The 19207-nt window shown below is 56.7% G+C and overlaps 5 protein-coding genes across 5 annotated transcripts; all 5 read right to left on the reverse strand.

Moving 5' to 3' along the window:
- Window positions 1-5317: 5317 nt before the first annotated feature.
- On the reverse strand, window positions 5318-6316 carry LBRM_01_0040 (hypothetical protein, unknown function; the record flags this gene model as incomplete). Its single annotated transcript, XM_001561395.2, has 1 exon — window positions 5318-6316. One exon carries the CDS (start codon window positions 6314-6316, stop codon window positions 5318-5320), a length of 999 nt encoding a protein of 332 aa, XP_001561445.1.
- Window positions 6317-7366: 1050 nt separating this feature from the next.
- Window positions 7367-9028, reverse strand: LBRM_01_0050 (conserved hypothetical protein; the record flags this gene model as incomplete). Its single annotated transcript, XM_001561396.1, has 1 exon — window positions 7367-9028. The coding sequence occupies one exon, from the start codon at window positions 9026-9028 to the stop codon at window positions 7367-7369; it is 1662 nt and encodes a 553-aa protein (XP_001561446.1).
- Window positions 9029-10579: 1551 nt separating this feature from the next.
- On the reverse strand, window positions 10580-12571 carry LBRM_01_0060 (putative MCAK-like kinesin; the record flags this gene model as incomplete). The annotated part of the gene is made up of 1 exon (XM_001561397.1): window positions 10580-12571. One exon carries the CDS (start codon window positions 12569-12571, stop codon window positions 10580-10582), a length of 1992 nt encoding a protein of 663 aa, XP_001561447.1.
- A 978-nt stretch (window positions 12572-13549) lies between these two features.
- Window positions 13550-14110, reverse strand: LBRM_01_0070 (hypothetical protein, unknown function; the record flags this gene model as incomplete). The annotated part of the gene is made up of 1 exon (XM_001561398.1): window positions 13550-14110. The coding sequence occupies one exon, from the start codon at window positions 14108-14110 to the stop codon at window positions 13550-13552; it is 561 nt and encodes a 186-aa protein (XP_001561448.1).
- Window positions 14111-16312: 2202 nt separating this feature from the next.
- On the reverse strand, window positions 16313-18310 carry LBRM_01_0080 (putative carboxylase; the record flags this gene model as incomplete). The annotated part of the gene is made up of 1 exon (XM_001561399.1): window positions 16313-18310. The coding sequence occupies one exon, from the start codon at window positions 18308-18310 to the stop codon at window positions 16313-16315; it is 1998 nt and encodes a 665-aa protein (XP_001561449.1).
- Window positions 18311-19207: the final 897 nt, after the last annotated feature.

The following is a 19207-nucleotide window of genomic DNA, read 5'->3' on the forward strand; positions in this document are numbered from 1 at the left end:
CCTTACCCTACCCTAACCCTAACCCTAACCCTAACCCTAACCCTAACCCTAACCCTAACCCTTATACCTAACCCTAACCCTAACCCTAACCCTAACCCTAACCCTAACCCTAACCCTAACCCTAACCCTAACCCTAACCCTAATGCCACCGTCCTGTGTGATAGGGTGCTCGCGAAGATATAATTTCTTGAAGACAACAGAGGGCGAGAAGGGAGAAAGATTTGTGGAAGGCAGATGGGTATGGAACTAATCTTCGCGACCCCATTGGGAAGCGGCAAGGCAGGCACGCAACCACGACCGCGGCGCCGCGTCATGATTATGCCGCCGGCCTCCTCTACCGCGCTCGGTCGCGTGAGGAGCACATCAAGTCGTCTTGGACTTCTTTCGTGTGCTTTTTCTTATGGCTTGGCACCGGTACCGGGGAAGCCTCCCCCACCGGGTGCCCACTCATTACGGTCAGAGGGCGGCATGCCAAACGGACATGCGGGGAGTCGCCAGAAGAAAGGAAACGAGTCGGTCAGCCACCGAAAAAACAATCAAGCTACCAGCGCTAGCTCCAGCGGCGCACGCAGGGACGCACGTACACGAATCCAGGCGGCGCTGCGGTCGGCAAATCTACAAAAAAACGGAAGCTACAGAACCCGAAGGGATCGTTGGGAACAACCGGGGACCCATGTCGCAGAGGAAACTACAAACGCACAAAGGTAGAAAAACAGGGTGGGCTGAAAAGGAAAGCGGAACTGGGTGGATGATGGGCGCGCCCCATCAGGAAGAAGGTATAAAGAAAGGAAACCACGCTCACGGGTTAAGAGAATCTGTTTGAAAGGAAACTTTGAAACTTTGTTGAAACGAGAAATTCATCATCTTGCAAAATATTACCTGAACAGAAAGCGGTTCATTTAAGGAATTTTTCACCCGAAAATTTTTCACTCACCATCTACATGCGGTTCGTCCACGCCACAGTCGACGCCCTCACCTTCCCACGGTTCCCGGAGTACACACCCCGCATCCGCGGAAGGAAACCGGTCCGCCGTTCTGTGGCCTTCCGGTCCGTTCCGGACATCCGAGAAATTCGTGTCTAGGGTTGGGTGGGTGGGCGTTTTTTCGTCGCGGGCCGCATCAACACTTAGAGTGGATTACTTCATTTATGAATAACACATTAGAGAAGAAATAAAGGGACAATAGAAAGTAATCATTCATAACAGAAACACATATCCGACCTGTGGCCATAATTTCCAATCGGGAAACATTATGGCACCCAGCCTGTATATTTCGCAAATCCATCACCACATCCCACCAACCACCCCCATCCCCCTTCCAGTTCTTTTGCCCAGACAAATTAACCCTGCCAACTATAAGGTCAAGTGCCATTCGATTGCCTTTGTGGTTTTACACGCCGCCAATGGAACCCTAACCCTAACCCTAACCCTAACCCTAACCCTAACCCTAACCCTAACCCTAACCCTAACCCTAACCCTAACCCTAACCCTAACCCGTGTACCCTGCCACTCGCCCTCGGGAGGATTTCCCCGGTACAGTGGGAGAGGGTGTCGCAAGGATAGGAAGGAGTGAGCAAAAGGCGATAACGCATGAAAGTTGAGGTCACAACGCGCAAGAAGTCGCTAATGCGTTTTTGTTGATGTTCTCCTTGTAAAGGAAGAAAACATATCAGAAAATGAGGGACGACAGGTCAGCTGCGGGGATACGAGTGGGGGGGAACATAAAAAAAGTGACAGGTGACATTGGAAGGGAATTGTGCTGCCCTCGGCTTTTGTATGGTGATGCAGGTCGACGAAGCGAAATCAGAGACGAGAGAAACTGGATCACTTCGTACCAAAGGCATGCTCGAAGGAGTTAGATGTGTATGGTGGAATAAGTGTGCGTATATACGAGATACGGAAGCATAAGAGGAGAAGCGGATATGTGGAGAGAAAGGGAAGTGAATGGAGGAGTAGCAGCAGTCATAGCAACAGACAAAAAGCGAAACGGCACTGCTTCACGGAGTGCACATCCGAGAAACGGAGAGGATAAGAAACACCATTTGTCTCGAGTGCAGTCGACCTCATCGGTTGAAGTGTATGACTTCAGCACCGCAACGCTAGCGTCAACACCAGAGCCTATCGGTGCCGAAGACATCAAAGGACATGGAAAAGGAAGAAACACAGGGTGGCACGATCTGCTCGTTTTACCCTGCGTCACATACACCTGCTCGGTTCGCTTTTCGTCATCAATTTAACTCTACCAATGGGAGAGCTTCTTGCCTGCACCTATGTTAGACGGTGGAAGGCTTCTGTTGCTACGTTCTTTATTGAAAGTTTGTGTTGTGGGTGTTCATCGTTTTACAGCACCCAGAGTATCCAACAAATCACATAAAATAGAGGGCAGTGACCAGGGATGAAGAGCCAAGTAAACCACTTACGAACACACTCACACAATGAACATCACCTGCGCAAAATGAGAACCTCGAACGTAGAGATAGAAAAGGCATGAATGTGGCGGTGAAGTGAGCAACGCAAAGACAGACATGCTGACACAAAATAAGAAAGCGAAAAGGAAAGGAGGGAAGCAAACAAACAAACAGCTGAAAACCCCCCACTAAACGGATATCACGCTGACCACATGGTGATAACGACAGCAACAGTGACCATGGCTACAGAGCACAGAGGAGAAGAGAAATGAGAAGGGAACTGAGAGAGCGCAGGAGGCACAGTGTCCTAGAGTCGTTCGTCTGCCCGCTGACCGATGTTTCCTTTTTCCTCCCTTGTCACTTTAATGCGTGCACGCACCCACAAGTGTGAGCACTGGTCTCGCGGCTGTCCTCACTCGCTCATTTTTTCTCCTCCAAAAGAGCTCGTTTTCCGTTTTTCTCAGTTCTTTCTCGTTGATGCCACGGGTGAGGTGGCCGACTGCCATATCGTATTCTCTTTCCTTTGTGATAATTTCCAATTCGCTTTGCGTTAATTTTAACCACAAAAGTTCGCCTCGTAACTGCTAAGCTGTTCACATAATACCCCTGTGGCTGGGTTGTTGCTCCGGTGCTGTCAGTACCTTCAGATGATGCCGGCCCCCTCTCCCTATGCATAACAGAGGCACGTGCGTCAACATCCGTGCCACAGCCACATTGGCGGCGATGTCGACCCATCCACTGACGCCGTAGAACGGCAAAGGAGAGAGACGCGCTGTACACACCATGGCAGACAGACAGACACAGAGAAAAGAGGGAAAACTCTATCAAGAGAAAGAGAATAGTAAGTTAAAAAAGAACACCTCGCTGTCCGCTGATCACGACTGCCTGAGCGCTCGTGGCTGCATCACCAATAGGAAGCTTACTGCCCACCAAGGAGGACAAGGAAAAAAGAGGAGGGACAGCGGCTGGTTCGAGTCGATTGTGCACAGGTATGACAGCGCAGCGTCGGTGAGCAAGAGAGAGAGAGTGAATCCAAGCAAATACACAACGAAGCCGGACCATGCCACAAAGGGCGAAGAAAAGGCCAAAGGAGCGGCAAACCACGCAAGCAAGACAACGCTATGATGAAAGAGGTGAGAGGGAAACGGAGCAGAGAGAAAAAGAGCACAAAATGGAATGGACAGCAATGCACAGGAGAGAACGGCAAAGGGAAAAAAAAAGAGAAAACCAGAATAGATGAGGCCCACCACGAACACACGCTGCTAGTCCTAAACGGCGTACAACCAGAGAGCCAAAACGCGAAGAGAGATGGGAAGAAGCATCACCTTCTGCGTGGTTAGTTGCTCCACTGCTCTCTCTACTTCAGCACTGTCCCTCTATTGTGTGTCTCTGCTGCGGCTGCTGCGTAGTGCCCCGTCCCTCAAACCCAAAGAGATGGAAGAAAAAGAGCGGAGAGAGAAGAGAAACATCGAGAGACGGCAAATAAAAGAGGCGGCAGTACGGGGGTCAGGAAAGGGGCACAGAGAAAGAGGGTAGCAAAAAATGACTCCTATGCCCTCGCACGCTCTTGCGCAGGGACACACATATGCCGAGCAGAGGATAAACAAAGACACGTGAGAAGGAATAAGTCCAGAAGACAATGTGAGAACCGAGAGAGAGTTTCTAAAGCGGTCCGCAGAGGAAAAAGAGAACACACATGCTTCGTTTCCGGTCAACGGGCCCATTGGACCGCGAACGAGTCGACCAACAGGCGCGCACGCAGTCACAGCACACCCGCGCCTCCGCGGCACTGCGGCCTAATCCTGGCCGTCCGGGAGGAGCCCCCCCCGCGACCCACTGAAGGCGGGCCACGCGTCTAACGGACTCCTCCTGTCCTTCCTCGTCCCTTCTTGCGGTGCGTGCTGCGCGGTTGGCGCCAGACAGACTCGGGTGGACTCCATGCCCTTATCCAAGCGGGCAGCATCCAGGGTCCGGCTGGAGGGCACAAGTGGTGGCGTCGATCGAGGGAGAATAGGGGGATTTCGACATGGCTTCTGAGAATGATGTCCAGGTTCACGATTCATTTAATTAGGTCTGGGCACCTCGGGCACAGTGGCGATTCTACAGCCATGCCCACTTTGTCGTCGCGTCTCAATTCAAAATGACCAAAAACAAACATCAATGCGAAGCGCACGCGGCAGTCCATCAGCGCTAATGTTTGTGTACAATACACGTCCCAGCCTGCCGACTCTCACCTTGGTAGAGACCCTGCGCATCACCATGACGAGGGAGAGCGAGTCCCTAAACACCAACCACACTCGTTCTGCTGTATCTTCATCGATCAAGTTGTTTTCGCAGCAGATCAAGTCCCACCTCCACTGCGTTACACTCGGCACGATAGCGACAAGCAAGAGGACCGCAGCCTCTTCTTCGATTGCCTATGAGTGCAGTACTGTAGCGTACAGCGGGTGCTCCTGGTTGGACGCCGGTCTGTACCGCACTGTCTGCGAACAGCGCGTGAAGGAGCTTCGCAAAATGGGGAGAGTCACGAAGAGGGAGCAGAGAAGAAAAAGAGAAAAAAATGCCCCGCGTGCCGTTGTCGGCAAAGCTCAAACATTCGCTTTACAAATGTGAGAGTGTACTGCCGCGTTGTTCGCCTTCGCGCTTTAAGGCGTCATGTGCATCCCTGCCAGCACATCCAACAAAAGGCGCACATTTCTGCACAAAAGAGAGACTTGCCTTTCAGAAAAAGAGGTGCCTGTGGTGGACGAACGAGAGTGTGAACAGTAGCGAGCCAGCGGGAGAGAGGTGATAAGATGGGCAAGTGCAACAAAGAAGCCCCACCTTTGAGGCCAGGGGTGGAAGGGGGCAAAACTGCTGCAGACCCGCCTGGCCGCTGATTTTCTTTTCGTCCTTTGGTTGCCTGCCTGTCTACTCGCGCAAAGAGAACGTATCGGTATCAGACTCGGAGTTGTTGGAGCTGTACATGCTGCCGCGTATGAAAGTGCTGTGGCGGCTCAGCCCGAGCTCCGACTGCATCGGAATGGCGCCCTGGTTATCGTATTTGGAGCCGATGATCTTACGGCGGCGCTGCTCCTCGTCTCTGCGCCGGCGGGCGCAGCAACAGCACCAGATGGCAATGATGAGAGCGATGAGAGTGATATAGCACCCGACAGCAAGGGCGAGGCCGCCCCACCAGGGGAATTTTTCGTCGCACTTCGGGAGGATCCAGCGGCTCTGCGAGTCTACCTTGACTTCTTTGCCGCAGTACGTGTACGTGTGGCCAGAGCTGCTGACAATGGGAATGGCGCTGCCACCTGGAAAGGTGGGCACAAGTTTATTTACTCCATCGGAGTCGGCGTACACGTAGTACTCACAGAGGAAGTGGGTAAAGGAGGTTGACACCTCCGTGTTCACCCACTTGCCAGACGGCTGCATTACGACCAGACGCTTTCCCCAGTAGCTCAGGTTACCCCAGGAGCGCGGGTAGTTGGTGTCGAAGTTCGTGTAAGAACCCGACACAGCAGTGGTCTGGTCTACTGGAGTTGTGTCATCGTTAACGCCCCAGTAGTTCACGCCGCGCAGAAACAACGGGCGGGTGGTGCGGAATAGGCCGCGGTACCACCGCCATTCACACTGCGCTCCAGTACACACCGCCTGCTCCGTCATGCCGCCGAGGGGGATGTTGCCGCTGATTCCCTCCCGTTTATAGGCGCTCTGAAGAGCCTCTTGAATAGAGGCCGAGGTCGACATAGCCGTGTGTGATGCCGCGTCCTGCAACTTGCAAAAGTCGGCCGCGAGGGGGTCAAAGGCAAAGGCGCCGGAGCCGGCGCTACGCGCGGTGTACGTTGTCGAGTAGGCGTGCGTCATTGCCGGTACGAGGCACCCCAGCACCACCACGACCAGGGCGAAGGCGAGAGAGCTGCGCATCTTATTAGCGGTAGAAGAGAAAAGAAGGTGAAGAAATAAGGCGCCAAGCTGAAGATGGCGCAGCAAAGTAGGCAAACGGCTGCAGGGGCGCGGACCGGCGTGGAAACGCGGAGGGGGAGAAGGCGGAAGAATGGGAAGAGGGGGGAAAGACAGTCAGCGAGAAGAAATGGGAGATGAGAGGACGGCAGAAGGCCACGCACGACCCTTCCAGAGGGAGAAATGTGCGGGTGTGTGTGTGTACAAAAGGCAAAGGAGGAAAACAGAAAAACGAATAGGCGAGGAAAGAGGGAGAAGCCTGGCGGTGGTGTCTGTAGGAGCGCACTAGCACTTTACAGAGTGTACACGCGCATATACACTGAGGAGGTGCTGGTGCGATGTGGCTGATGGGTGGCAGAGGAAGAGGGGGGAGAGTGGAGGAGGGAAGATGCGTTGTCAGTACAGCAGAGTACTCGCAATTCGTCTCACAGGAGAGAACTGAGAAGATCCGAGTGGCCACCACGTGGCGAGGATGTGAAGCGCAGTTCGCGCTTCTCACACGCCGCGCCCAAAGCCGCTGTCTCCTCCCCCCCCCCCCCCCCCGCTGTTTAGGTGATGCGGGGGCAAAGAGCGGCCTCCTTAGGAGGCATGAGGAGGAGAGGAATACGAGCGGGGTGGCACTCCATGCCTTCATACGCCGTTTGCGTGGTTGCGCGAAGTCAACCATGCTGAGCGAGTGGAAGACGCCAGAGAACGGGATGATGAACAGTGAGCGAGAACAGTCAATGATTTCGTTTGTTTACCGCAGCAGCAGCCTCCTTCTACCCCCCCCTCCACTTATGCGATGATCTCTAATCAGCTATTGATTGGAATTCGCCTTGGCACGAGCAGGCGTGACTAGTGAAAATGTGTGGTGTGTGTCAGTGAGGGAATAGGCGTGCGGTGTGGTGCGATATACTTGCCTGCCTCCGCGTGTGGGCCGTGAAAAGATGAGAGACAACTCCAAGTAGCGGGGAAGCTACCAGAGGCATGCAGGCACAGACACGTTGAGCACCCGCCTTCACTCGCATGCCCCTACTCTTTCAACGTTCGTGCAGCGACATCAGGAAAGGTGTCAATCCAGGATATGTCGATGAAGAGTGGGAGATGGTGGGAGGGGAGCTTGGAGTTCGGGAAGAGCTGCGCCTCGTTCACCTCCTCGTCCTCTGGAACGTCCAGTACCTGGTGCAAGGCGAGCGTGCTGGGGTCGTAGAAAATGAAATCTTGTGTGTTGTATGTGATGCCGTTTTCTTTCCGGTTCCTCTTCAACAGCGCGAGTTGGTCCACTTGGAGGGCAGCGTCAGACAGTGCTGGTGCAGAGACAGGCGATGATCCTGGTGCTGCAGCAGTAACACCAACCGAGCCAGCAAGCGGTGACACCGCCACGTCGGACGTGGCGGTGTTTGGTGTCGCCAGCAGCCGCTGCTGCTTCTTGTGCCCTCGAGCTGCGATCTCGTCCCGCACAAGCTGCACCTTCGAGAAGACGCCGTGGTAGGCACCGGCGTCCTTGCGCTGGAAACGCTCGATCTCCTCTTCAGCCTGGTAGGTCTTGTCTGACCGGTGTGCCTCTTTCACGTTCTTGACGTAGTACGCCTCGTAGGCAGCGGCGCGGGCTTCGTCGCGGTAATGCCACGCCGTCCAGCGCGGACCGCCAACGAGGTCATGCGTGGAAAAAAAGGTGCTGCGCAAGAGCTCCACACACGCCTCATCGTCTGTTTGATTGTTGAGATCGCCACATACGATGTGGGACTGATGCGAGCGATCGGCGTCGTGGCGGCCGAGGGCATCCAGTATGGTGAGCACCTGTCGTGCCTCGTGCAGCCGGACGTTCGCCGCCTCTGCCGTTGCCCCCGCGGTGAGTTGCACGCAGGCGACGTAGAGCGTCATGTTTGTCACCTTGTCCCGCATGCCGACAAAGTGGGCAAAGTGGAAGCGCTGGCCAACATCTCGGCCCGGCATCATGAGTGGGAAGAAGCGGCCCTTGTGAAACAGAATCACGTTGCCGATATCCTCCTCCTCAGCTATCTTGCCCCGGTTGGATGGGGCGGCTGCATTGTCGCCCTTGCGGAGAGCCCGCACACGGGCACCGCGGCTCGACTGATAGAGCGTGCCGTAGCCGAGGAACCGCACGTATCGCCACATTTCTGTGTTGAAAAAGGTCCGATTCACCTCATTCAAGCAGATGATGTCGGGGTCGTAGCACCGCAGTAACTCGACGAGATGCTTGCGACGATACTCCGGCGCAAGGAAGGGCGGGACCTCCTTGTCAACGGAGGGGTCGTAGTCACAGAAGGCGTCGGGGTCATCGCATTCAGGGTTGCGTGTGAACTCCGGCACGCGCACCTGCACCGCCTCTACGGGGGTGGTGCGGCAGGGCCCCCACGCGTCCGTCATCATGTTGAAGCTCATCAGTCGGAACCAGTCACGCCGTGAGAGGCTAGTCGAAAGCTGAGAGACGGGGGCTTGCACCCACTTGCGCTTCAGCGGAGGCTCGCGCGCCGCCTCCCACTTCTCCGTCTGCATCTCACGCGCCAGCAGGCTCGACATCTTCACCTCCAGCGCGCTCTGCGTGATCTGCGCGTCCATGATCGAGGGGCGAATCGCTGTCCGCTTCCAGGTTTCGTGCATTAGACCCAGCACCGGCCCACCGCTCACCAGTGGGGGATCATTCAGGAGCACTGAGCACCGTCTGAGCATCTACAGAAGGGCTAACAGCGAAGGGAATTGTTGCGTGAGACACGCAGAGTTGAAAATGGCGAAGGCCAACCCACTCTCTGTGTCGCTGTGAAAGTGGGCCTGTTGGAGAGGGGCGTTTATCCGGTGGATACTCCAGGGGAACGGCCGGAGCGGACGCATAAGCGAGGGAGGCGTTGAGGCCACGGCACACGCCGCTGACCGAAATGAGAAAGAAGAGAGAGGGCAGAATCGACGGTAGTGAAGAATGAGAGATGAACTGGAGAAAGCGGCAGGGCATGGGCTGATGTGCGGTTGACAGCTACACAGAGAAGTAAGCTCGCACACATAGCAGCATCGACAATCACCAGCCCACCTCTTTCTCTCTCAGTACAACACCCCTACCCTTGGGTTCCCTCCTGATGCTGTTTACGATGAATCCAGCTACTGTCCCCTCCTTCTCTACCGCGCCGACGAGACGTGACTACCGGCGCACCCTGGCCTGTACTCCATCGATGTGTGTGGGTGTAGGTGCGCGCCTCTTATCCTTTCCTCTTCATTTTTCGCGGGGGGCGCGTGTGCAAGCACGTCTGAGAGAGAGAGAGAGTGAGAGTGAGGGAAGGGGGTAAGACGGCAACGGCCGCGAGAAATGCACACAGACAACCACAAGTCAGACGTGTTTGACGGGTGAACAAAACATGAGAAAGGGAAGCCAAACAGACGGCACAGGAGGAAAGAAAATGAAGACCAGAATAGAGCCGAAACAGGCACCATCATGCACACAGACACACACACACACACATGAACAGAGAGAGGGAGGGGGCAATACCCTCTTCATGACTGCCCGCCCCCCCCCCTTACGTGTGTATTCCCGTGGACAAGAGCGGAGGTCTTTCTCTTAACTACCGGTGTTGCGCACTCCCTAGAGAGCCGATATGCACACACAACAGCTGCGCTTTCTTCCTCAGTGCTAGACACTGGCGCCACTGATTGACAGAGTCAGAGAGGTAGGGAGAGTGGCGTCACGCGACACGCAGCAGCGCTGTCCACACGGACGAAGAAGCGGCACTCATATACCCGATCACGAGCACGCAGCGAGAACCGATGGGCTAAGAAAGGGAAAGAGAGAGAGACACACCCACATGCGCCGACTGTGTGTGAGGCTCTGGTGGCGCTTGGGAGGGGGTGCATCTACGTCTAAGAGGGTAAGAGAGAAAACGAGCACAAACAGTACGCCACACAGAGAGTGAGAGAAAGAGATGCACGGAAAGACCGCGCAAGAGAGAGGTCGAAGATAAAGAAGTCAAAAGACAACAACTAACGCTCGAGTCTAAGCGGCGACCGCCTGCGCACGAGTGCCCGCCACCGATAGAGAGGGCCCACGACTGCCAAAGTCAGCAAGGGAACTGCAGCAGCAAAACAGCACTGCGAACGGTAGAAGCGCCTGTGCGGCAGCACCGGGGTTGATGGACATACGGAAAGAGGGGGAGGAAGGGAGAGACACACACAAACGCGGGTGAGCACCGGAGAACAGAAAAGAAAGAGGAATACAGCCTAGAAGAGCGCGGAGGAGGACTACAGTGGCGGCAGTTGTTGGTGGAAGGCGTCGATGCTGGCGACTTGCTGTGCGATCTTCTCGAGCTCGTCGAGCTGCGTCAGGAAGGACTCCATCGCGCGTCGCTTCTCGCTCGCCAGCAAGCGTGCGCGCTCGACAAAGCTGTGCGTGTTGGCGTTCAGCTGCTCTGCGTCGTATTTCACCTGGTACTCCTCCTTGATACAGTTCATGTCCGCCTCGAGGTAGGCGTTGTATTGGTCAATGACGCGGCTGCGCTGGGCCGCCACGAGCTCAGCGCCGCCCTCGAAGCGCTTAAAACTTGGGCGGCCACTCAGCCGCGAAACCACTTCGCCATCGCAGACTCCGTCTGAGTGGCGGGGTCGCTTACTGCACACCGCGTCCAAAGCCCGATCGCGCGACGGCGGCTTCGAGTTGACGAGGTCCGACTTGCCCTGTGACGACGACGACGACAGTGTGTTGACGGAGCGGCTGCTAAGCAACGTACTTCTGCGTGCCAAGGCAGCCGTTGGAGTGTCGGAGAAAAAGGGGTCAGCCGTCGAAAGCCGGGTCGTCGTCCTCCGTGACGGTGGCCTGCTCTCAGTCGTCTCAAAGATGACCTCTTCCTGGTCATTGGGGATGCACATTGTACGCCGCTCCGTCGCGACGCGCTTCAGCTCCTTGACGCGATCGGCGTAGCGCAGTGTGTTTAGCGTGTGCTCGGCGTTGTTGTTGGATGGAGAAACGGCGCCGATCATCACAGTACGGCAGTTGCCGACAAACGAATCGCGGAGCACCTCAGTCAACTTCGAGCCGCGGAATGGGACGTGCTTTTTATTCTGATCTAAAAAACGAATGCACTCCTTCAGAGCGAGGAGGCTTTTGTTGATTTCCGCCCCTTCAAGGCGGGTCTGTCGCGCGCAGTCCACCGTGTCGGCGCCGCGCTCGCTACCAGCGAGGTCGATAAAGGTGAACTTGCCGCTCTGCTTCGATGTCCGTTTCACCTTGAGCTTTATCTCGAGAATAGCGTGGGAGCGAGAACTCGTGTCGTTGGCGCCGGTGGAACCGCAGCTACGGACGGCGTTTCCCTGGCCGATAATCGACATGAGGTCCTCCACGCTGCTAGAGCAGTGCTCGGTGAGACCGCGGATGTTCACCCTCCCCTTGTCGTCTTCGAGTGCCCGCAGGGGTCGCCGACCGTTCAGCAAGTCAAACAGCTTCCCGCTATAGATCTCATAGAACGAAACAACAATGCGCCTGTCACCAGTGAGGCGGTCGAACATGTCCTTTGCCGCGAGTGCGTAGAGGCCTGGCTCGGGGTTCTTGCCCAGCATCGTGTGTGTCTTTCCACTCCCCGTCTGCCCATAGGCAAAGCATGTTGCAGAGCCACCGTCAAAGACGGTGTCGATCAGCGCACGAGCCGTGCGGTTGTACACATCGACGTTGTCACACGCCTCGTCGAAAACCTCGTCGAAGAAGAAGCGGTGCACGTGGATGTACTTGCGCAGATCGACCTTCACCTTCGGCTCCTTCAGCACAATCTCGCCGCTGTTATCGGCATCCAGGATGTCCGTGAAGCCGTTTGTCTGCTCCCCGGCGCTGAGCGGACGCTTGCGAATAGCCACGACGATGCGGCTCTTGCGCTTCACCTCCTCTGCGTTGTCGGTTGACGGGCAAAGAACGGTGGTTCCGCGTGCTGTATACAGCCGTCGGCGCCCTGTCGAGCTCTCCTCTTTTCCTTCCGGGGTACTATCGTCCCCGTCACCGTCGAGCACGTCACTGCCGGAGCGTGAGGCGGAGAGCGGGTTGGCTTTGATGTACTCGATGGCGTCGCGCAGCCGCAAAATGTCCATTGCCTCTACAACGCCATAGCCACTGAAGTCCTCCGGCTGCAGGGTGAGAAGGTCCTTGATAGTCATGCTAGACGCAAAGGAGCTCTGAAAGCGTTCCAGCTGGTATCGTCGCAGCACGTCACTGATGTACTGCTGCGACGACAGCTGCTCAGCGGACATCATTTTCGAAGCTCTGACGATGGAGTGCGCAACTCTTGCCGAGCGTGGGGGAGAAAGTGGAGAGGAGCGGAGGGATCGAAGAAGAAAAGAGTCTAAATGAACAACGAGAGAACGGCGAGGAGAACAGAAAGAGAGAGAAGCAAAGCAGCAGGAGTAGTGTTGTTGCCACACGTTCTTTACCACCACCGATGTCGAGGACAGAAGAATAACGCACTGAGCCGGCGGTAACTGACAGTCGGCGCACTCGCTTGCTTCTCGCCCACAGCGGTTGGGGAGACGGACGAGGAGGCAGAGAGCGAAAAAGGGGGGTCGAGGACAATGATACGAGTGCGTGTGTATACAGCGGCGCTTCGTCGGGAAGATGAAACAATCTGGAGGGATCAACGCAGTGGTGCTTCACTCCAACACCTCCTGTATGACGGTGGGGGGAGGGGAGAGGGAGGGAGGGGGAGGGAGAAGGGTGTCTGTACCTGCATGCATGTGTGTAATTGCACGATCCTTCACTCGCTTTGTTCTCAGATGGTTGTAAGGCGAAGGGGCCTGTCGAGGGCTGAGGTGTGGTCCGAGGGTAGCATACGGTCCCCTTGATGGGTGAGTAAGTGGGTGGGCGGGCGGGTGTGCAATGGGCTGAGACAGAGCAGACGGAGAACAAGGGGAAGCAGTACGGAGGGAAGAGGGTGATGGTGGGGACCCCAGGAATGAGCAACAGCAGTACCAGACCCGCCTTTCATTCACCCGACGTAGTGCGATGGCAAGACATGACCGTCTCTACCTGCACGCATGCGAGAAGGAGCCAAAGAAGAGGGAAGACAGTGGTATTCACCTCCCACGTTTACTTCCGTTTAAGGCTGCGTGTGCACGCTTGTGTAGAGGTGCCACTTGGCGTAGAGAGACACTCCAGGTCTGCCGGAAAAGTAATCCACAAAAACCTGCGCAGAGCGACACCGCAGGAAAGCGAGAGGTGGGGAGATGGTAAGCAACTCAAACACCGGGCGCCACCGATAGTGCTGGCCGCCAATACTTGCGGACGCCGTTGATGTCACAAAGCTCTGCCTCCTTCTTGCCGAAATAGCCGTCCCGACCCCACTGCTGAATGACGTCATCGTCAAAGGGCCCGTGCTCAGCAGTTGGTTTAGCCTTCCACCGCATCATCCACACGTGTGGGAGAGCAATGCCGGTGCGGCGGGCCTCCTCAAGTGCCCTGAGAAGGATCGCCTCGCGCGTCATGCGCATCATCACAAATGCGTGCTGCGTCATGGCCGCTTGGTGGAGTTGGGCGAGCGCGTCGAATGCCGCGGCTTTCGTACCCGAGTACCGGCGGAGGGCATCAGCGAATAACTCCCTCTCCTTCAAGTGCGCCAGCACCGGTTGCAATATCGAGAGAAGCGGCGTTGCCGTCGGCTCCTCGTATTCCTCCACAGCCAACAAAGACGAAGACGAGGACGGCGACAGGTCAGTGACCGCGCTGCTCGATAGAGAAGCCGTGGAAGGCTCCGGGGCCGACTCGCTGCCGTCCGCCGACAGAGAGCGCGCTCGCTTCATGCTGGGTGAGAGGCAACGAACCCACGTGTGCGCGATGTGCGTCGAAGGAGAGGGGAGGAAGGCAAGCGCACGTGAGCCACGGGCCTAAAATGTGGCGCAGATGAGCGCAGAGAAGAAAATAACAGCGACAATCAACTTGCAGGAGAAAACGCACCAACGTCGCTCTGTGGCAGAGCTGCAAAGATGGGGAAACTCAGCACAGCGGCGCCGGGCAGAAAGACTGGGGGGTGGCTTCGCCCCTCTCCTCACTTTGCGTTGAGGGCCGTGAGCGTGGCTTCATTGACACCGTAGCAGCAGCACCGGCATTCATGCGTAGACGACGCAGCGAAGACGAGCAGAAAGGGGTGGATTGTATTGCGAGACAGCGAGAAGAGAAGGGGGTGGCGGAATAGGAGAAGGAGCCCAATCACATAAACACGCGCGTGCATCGCCTGAAAATTTGTTCTGCGCGTCGGTGCGAGAGAGGTGAGACTTGACATATCTAAAAGTATACACACGAGCACGTGCCTCACTCGCCACGCCCGTACTCGTCCTCGACTCCAGTGGCAAAGGTGCATCCGAGGTTGGCTGCTTGTGTTGGGCCTCGAGAAGTGTTTTTGCATTCAACGCCGCCATTCTCTACGGTAGAACGGGAGAGAATGGCGGCGTTGAAGAGAAAATATCCATTGTCTTCGTGTGGTGGTAGGCCTTCCTGCAAGAGAAAAGCCAAGGAGGAAGGCAGAGGCTGAGGCACCTTTCCTGTCCGTGCGAGCAATGAGGGTCCTACGAAGCACAACCTCCTCTCATGGATGTGCAACTGTGGCACGTAATCGCGCAGACATCGTCAGACGCCGGGAGGAAACCCACACAGCGCGCACACACACACACACACGCGCAGCGCGAGAGCGCACGCAGAGGCCAAGGCGCAGACACGCGCGCTCACAAGCGGAAGAAGAAGAGAACAGAAAAAAAAGAGAGAAGCAAAAAAAAAAGCGTGTGTGAGTTGAGGCCCACAAAGCAGAAAAACTCAGCGCCTCCACCGCCACCGCTACGGGCCTTCTTTATGCGGCAGTGGGTAGATCCCCACGTACGCGAGCGGCTTCCCCACACACGTCATGTCCTGAGTGCATGGGCACCACGGGAAAGAGTCATGAGGCAGCCAAAGGCTAAAAAAGGGGGGGTGTAGAGCAGAAGTCACGAACCGATACACCGGAAAGAAGGACGAACGTACCCAAGTCGATTGAGCGAAGAGCAGAGGAAAGTAAGTGAGGTGGAAAGGGGAAGAGCGCGTGAAAGGTGGAGACCCCAAAAAAAAAAAACAAAAAGGCGCCTGCTCGCTAGGGGGACAAGAGAACGAGGGCCGCTTGCCTGATAGTCCTCTTTGCCTTGCACCAAACGCACAAGCGAGGCAGGAAGGCGTGAGCGAGGGGGTACAGAGCGAGCGAGCGCCTGGCAGGGGGCGTCCTGCACGTGGCGCACACACGCACACACAAACATGTGCAACGACGTGTGGGAAAAGGCCTTGATGGAATGGGTGCGGTTCAGCCCCACTCTGTTTGCCTCTTCGATTGACACCCTCCCTCCCTCCCCCAAGTCGTTGGCATCGTTCTCACCAGTCACTGCCACCCTTGTTGTTGAGCAGAGAGTGACAGTGGATGTGCTCATCAGCAACTTCCTGAAGGAGAATTCGTGAGTGTTGGCGTCAAGAAATGCAACTTTTTGTGGCGTGTTGCGGCTTCCCTCTCACACCTTCACAGGGAAAGAGAGGGAGTTGCGTGCGTTCATGCCGCTGCTGCTGCCCAGGCGTGCTCTGTGCTAGCAGGAGTGTACGTGCGCGTGTAAGCAACTGAGTGAGTTTGCAGGAAAGGGAGTAGGTTAGGTCTCTCCCGGGTAGAGAGCATTCGCCCCACCCTCCTCTCACCCCCTCCCCCAACACTGGCTAATTATTCTCGTCGTTGATGCACCTATTTCTCCACTCCGTTGCCTGTTACAGTGCTTGTCAGGGCGCCCATGGCGCGCTTCTCAGTCTCTGACGCCTACCACGCCTCCTCCTCTGCCCATCTCCTTCTCCCACTGCACGTGTATCGGCGCAAGGGCACAGTGAAGGAGGGGAGAGAAAAGAGGGAGAGAAAACGACAGAGCAGCGCAGTGCAGACACACCGACTCGCAGACACGCACGCGCGCAGTCACACGTGAGCACAGTGCTCCTGTGATACGCGCGCTTTACTCCAGCTCCACTAGCACCTCATTTTCCTCAACGGTGGCGCCGAGGATGACCTTGACCTCCTTCGCCTTGCCGTCGGCCTGGGTGTAGATTTTGTTGCGCATCTTCATGGCCTCCAGCGTCAGAATCTCTTCGCCGGCAACCACCTTCTGGCCTGGCTGGACTTTGATGGCGACAATGACACCCGGCATGGGTGACAGAACCTGCTTCGTATTGACGACCGTCTGTGCAACCGGCACGAAGTGGCTCAGTACCGACTGCAGGTCGCTCATCACGTTCACGTCGAAGGTGGTGCCCTTCATCTGAATACTGTACGCCACTTCGTTGGTGCCCCAGAACTGCAGCACCGTCTCCTTCGTACCGTCATTCACGCGGATGATCGGGTAGCTGACCTTCCACGCCACCTCCAATTTCTTGAACGGGCCGTTCTTCGATGCGGCCACCTCGAAGTGGGAGTCATCGAGCTGGCGAACGTACACCGGCACCTCACCCTCTTGCTTGGCGCTGATGGAGACGTAGAACTGACGTTCCGACGGAGCAGTGCCCTGGGTGTAGTGGGTGCGCTCGCGCTTCAGGTGGACACAAGCAGCCGCCTCATACATGAGTTGCGTCTCCGCTGCTGTCAGCGCGGCCTTCTTGAAGCCGTCCGGGTACTGCTCTGGCAGGTAGTTGGTGGTGAGGTGCCCGCTCTGGTAACGCGGCTCCGTGACGACGTCGCGCAGGAGGCAAATGTTATGGCGCAGACCGCGAATGACGTACTCGTCCAGCGCCTTCTCCATGCGCTCGATGCACTCTGTGCGGTCCTTGCCCCAGGTGGACAGCTTGCAGATGAGCGGGTCGTAGTAGACCGAGATTTGCGAGCCCTCCATAATGCCGGAGTCGCAGCGCACGCCAGGGCCGGTAGGCTCCTGGTACATGGTGAGGCGGCCGATGGACGGGAAGTAGTTCTTCGTCGGATCCTCAGCGTACACACGGCACTCCGTGGCATGGCCGTTGATCTTAATGTCGTCCTGCGTGATGCTGAGCGGCAGATCTGCCGCGGCGCGAAGCATCTGCTCCACAAGATCGATGCCGGTGATCTCCTCCGTGATGGGGTGTTCCACCTGAAGGCGGGTATTCATCTCGAGGAAGTAGAACTGCTTCTGCGGGTTGACGACGTTCTCAACCGTACCGGCGCTGACGTACTGCACGGCTCGCGCCATCGCAACGGCCTCCTCGCCCATGGCCTTGCGGGTCTTCGCGTCCAGCAGGACAGACGGCGCCTCCTCGATCACCTTTTGGTTGCGGCGCTGAATAGAGCACTCCCGCTCCGGCAGGTACAGCGTGTTGCCCTTGCGATCCGCGATCACCTGAATCTCAATATGGCGCGGGTTCTCGATGAACTTCTCGACGAGCATCTTGTCGTTGTTGAAGGCAGCCTTGGCCTCCTCCTTGCACATGTCGTAGTACTCCACGCACTGCTCATCGTTGTAGGCAACGCGCATGCCCTTGCCGCCACCACCGCCGGAGGCCTTAATCATGACTGGGTAGCCGACCTCTCGCGCAAACCGCAGCACGTCCTCGTGCGTTCTCACCTCGCCAATGAAGCCGGGAATACACGTCACGCCAGCATCGCGCGCGAGCCGCTTCGATTCAATCTTGTCGCCCATGGCCTCGATGGAGTGCGCGTCCGGGCCAACGAAGACGATGTTGTTCTTCTGCAAGGCCGACTGGAGCTCGCCATTCTCAGACAGGAACCCGTAGCCGGGGTGCACGGCCTGGGCCCCCGTCCGCTTGCAGGCGTCCACAATCTTGTCAATGCGCAGGTAGCTCTCCACGGAGGCAGGGGGGCCAATGCAGACAGCCTCGTCCGCCATCTTTACATGTTTGGCCTGCTCATCGGCGGTGGAGTAGACGGCCACGGTCTTGATTCCCAGACGCTGGCAGGTCGCCATCACACGGCAGGCGATCTCGCCACGGTTGGCGACGAGAACTTTGTCGAAAATTGGAGCAGGCATGGCGTATTGGGATGCGTGTTGTCTGTGGGTACGACGGATGGGTGGAGGGGAGGGGAGGGGAAGTCGAGCAGCGCGCAGCAGAGCAAAACGTCAAACAGAAAAGAAAAAAAAAATGGGCAAAGGGGGCGTAGCGAAGGCACACGCGCACGCACACACGCAATGGAGCTGAACGTTTTGGCTGGTGCGAGAGCCACCAAAAAAAGCGGGAGGGTGAAGAGGCACCCGCTTGTGGAGACGAAAAGCGGGAGAAGAGGATAAGACAAAATCGATGATGGGACAGAGTCCTGGAGAGAGAGAGAGAGAGGGAGTGAGAAAGATGGGGGTGCACCTACACGCGAGCTGTCGGTTACCATGGAGCTAGGCGAGGGGGTACGAAGAGCGAGGGAGGGAGGGGTGGCGGAGGTGCTATGGGTGAGAAAGAGGGAGGAAGGAGAGTAGATAAGGTAACGCCGTCGTACACGCAGGAGAGCAAAGCGCGTTTTTCGGCTCTGTTGTTTGTGTTTTCTGTCTCACACTCCTCTGTGTTGCCTTGAGTTTTGAGCAGCTGCGCAGATGATGCGCGCAGGACGGGGGAAGGGGGTCGGTCGGAAGCGAACGTGTGTCGCTTGGAATGCGCAAGAGGTGGAGAAGCGGAAAGACGAAAGAGAGGGGCGTGTGTGCTGCACCTACATGTCTCTCATGTTCCAGCAGCCTCTCCCTCTGCGCTCACCCAAGGTATGTATAGTCTTGACCACTCAGCTCCCTCCCCCTCCTTCGCACTTTCTGGACTTTTCGGGGGGGGGTCATCATCACCGCGATGGCAGTTATGTGCTTCTCTTTTCCGCTTTCCTTTGATCACCTTGTCTGTGAGGGTCACGTCAGTGGCGCTTTTTCGCCGACAAGCTCGCGGCTTGTCTA

Source organism: Leishmania braziliensis, chromosome 1 (assembly GCF_000002845.2).
Source record: "Leishmania braziliensis MHOM/BR/75/M2904 complete genome, chromosome 1".
Classification (NCBI taxonomy): Eukaryota; Euglenozoa; class Kinetoplastea; order Trypanosomatida; family Trypanosomatidae; genus Leishmania; species Leishmania braziliensis.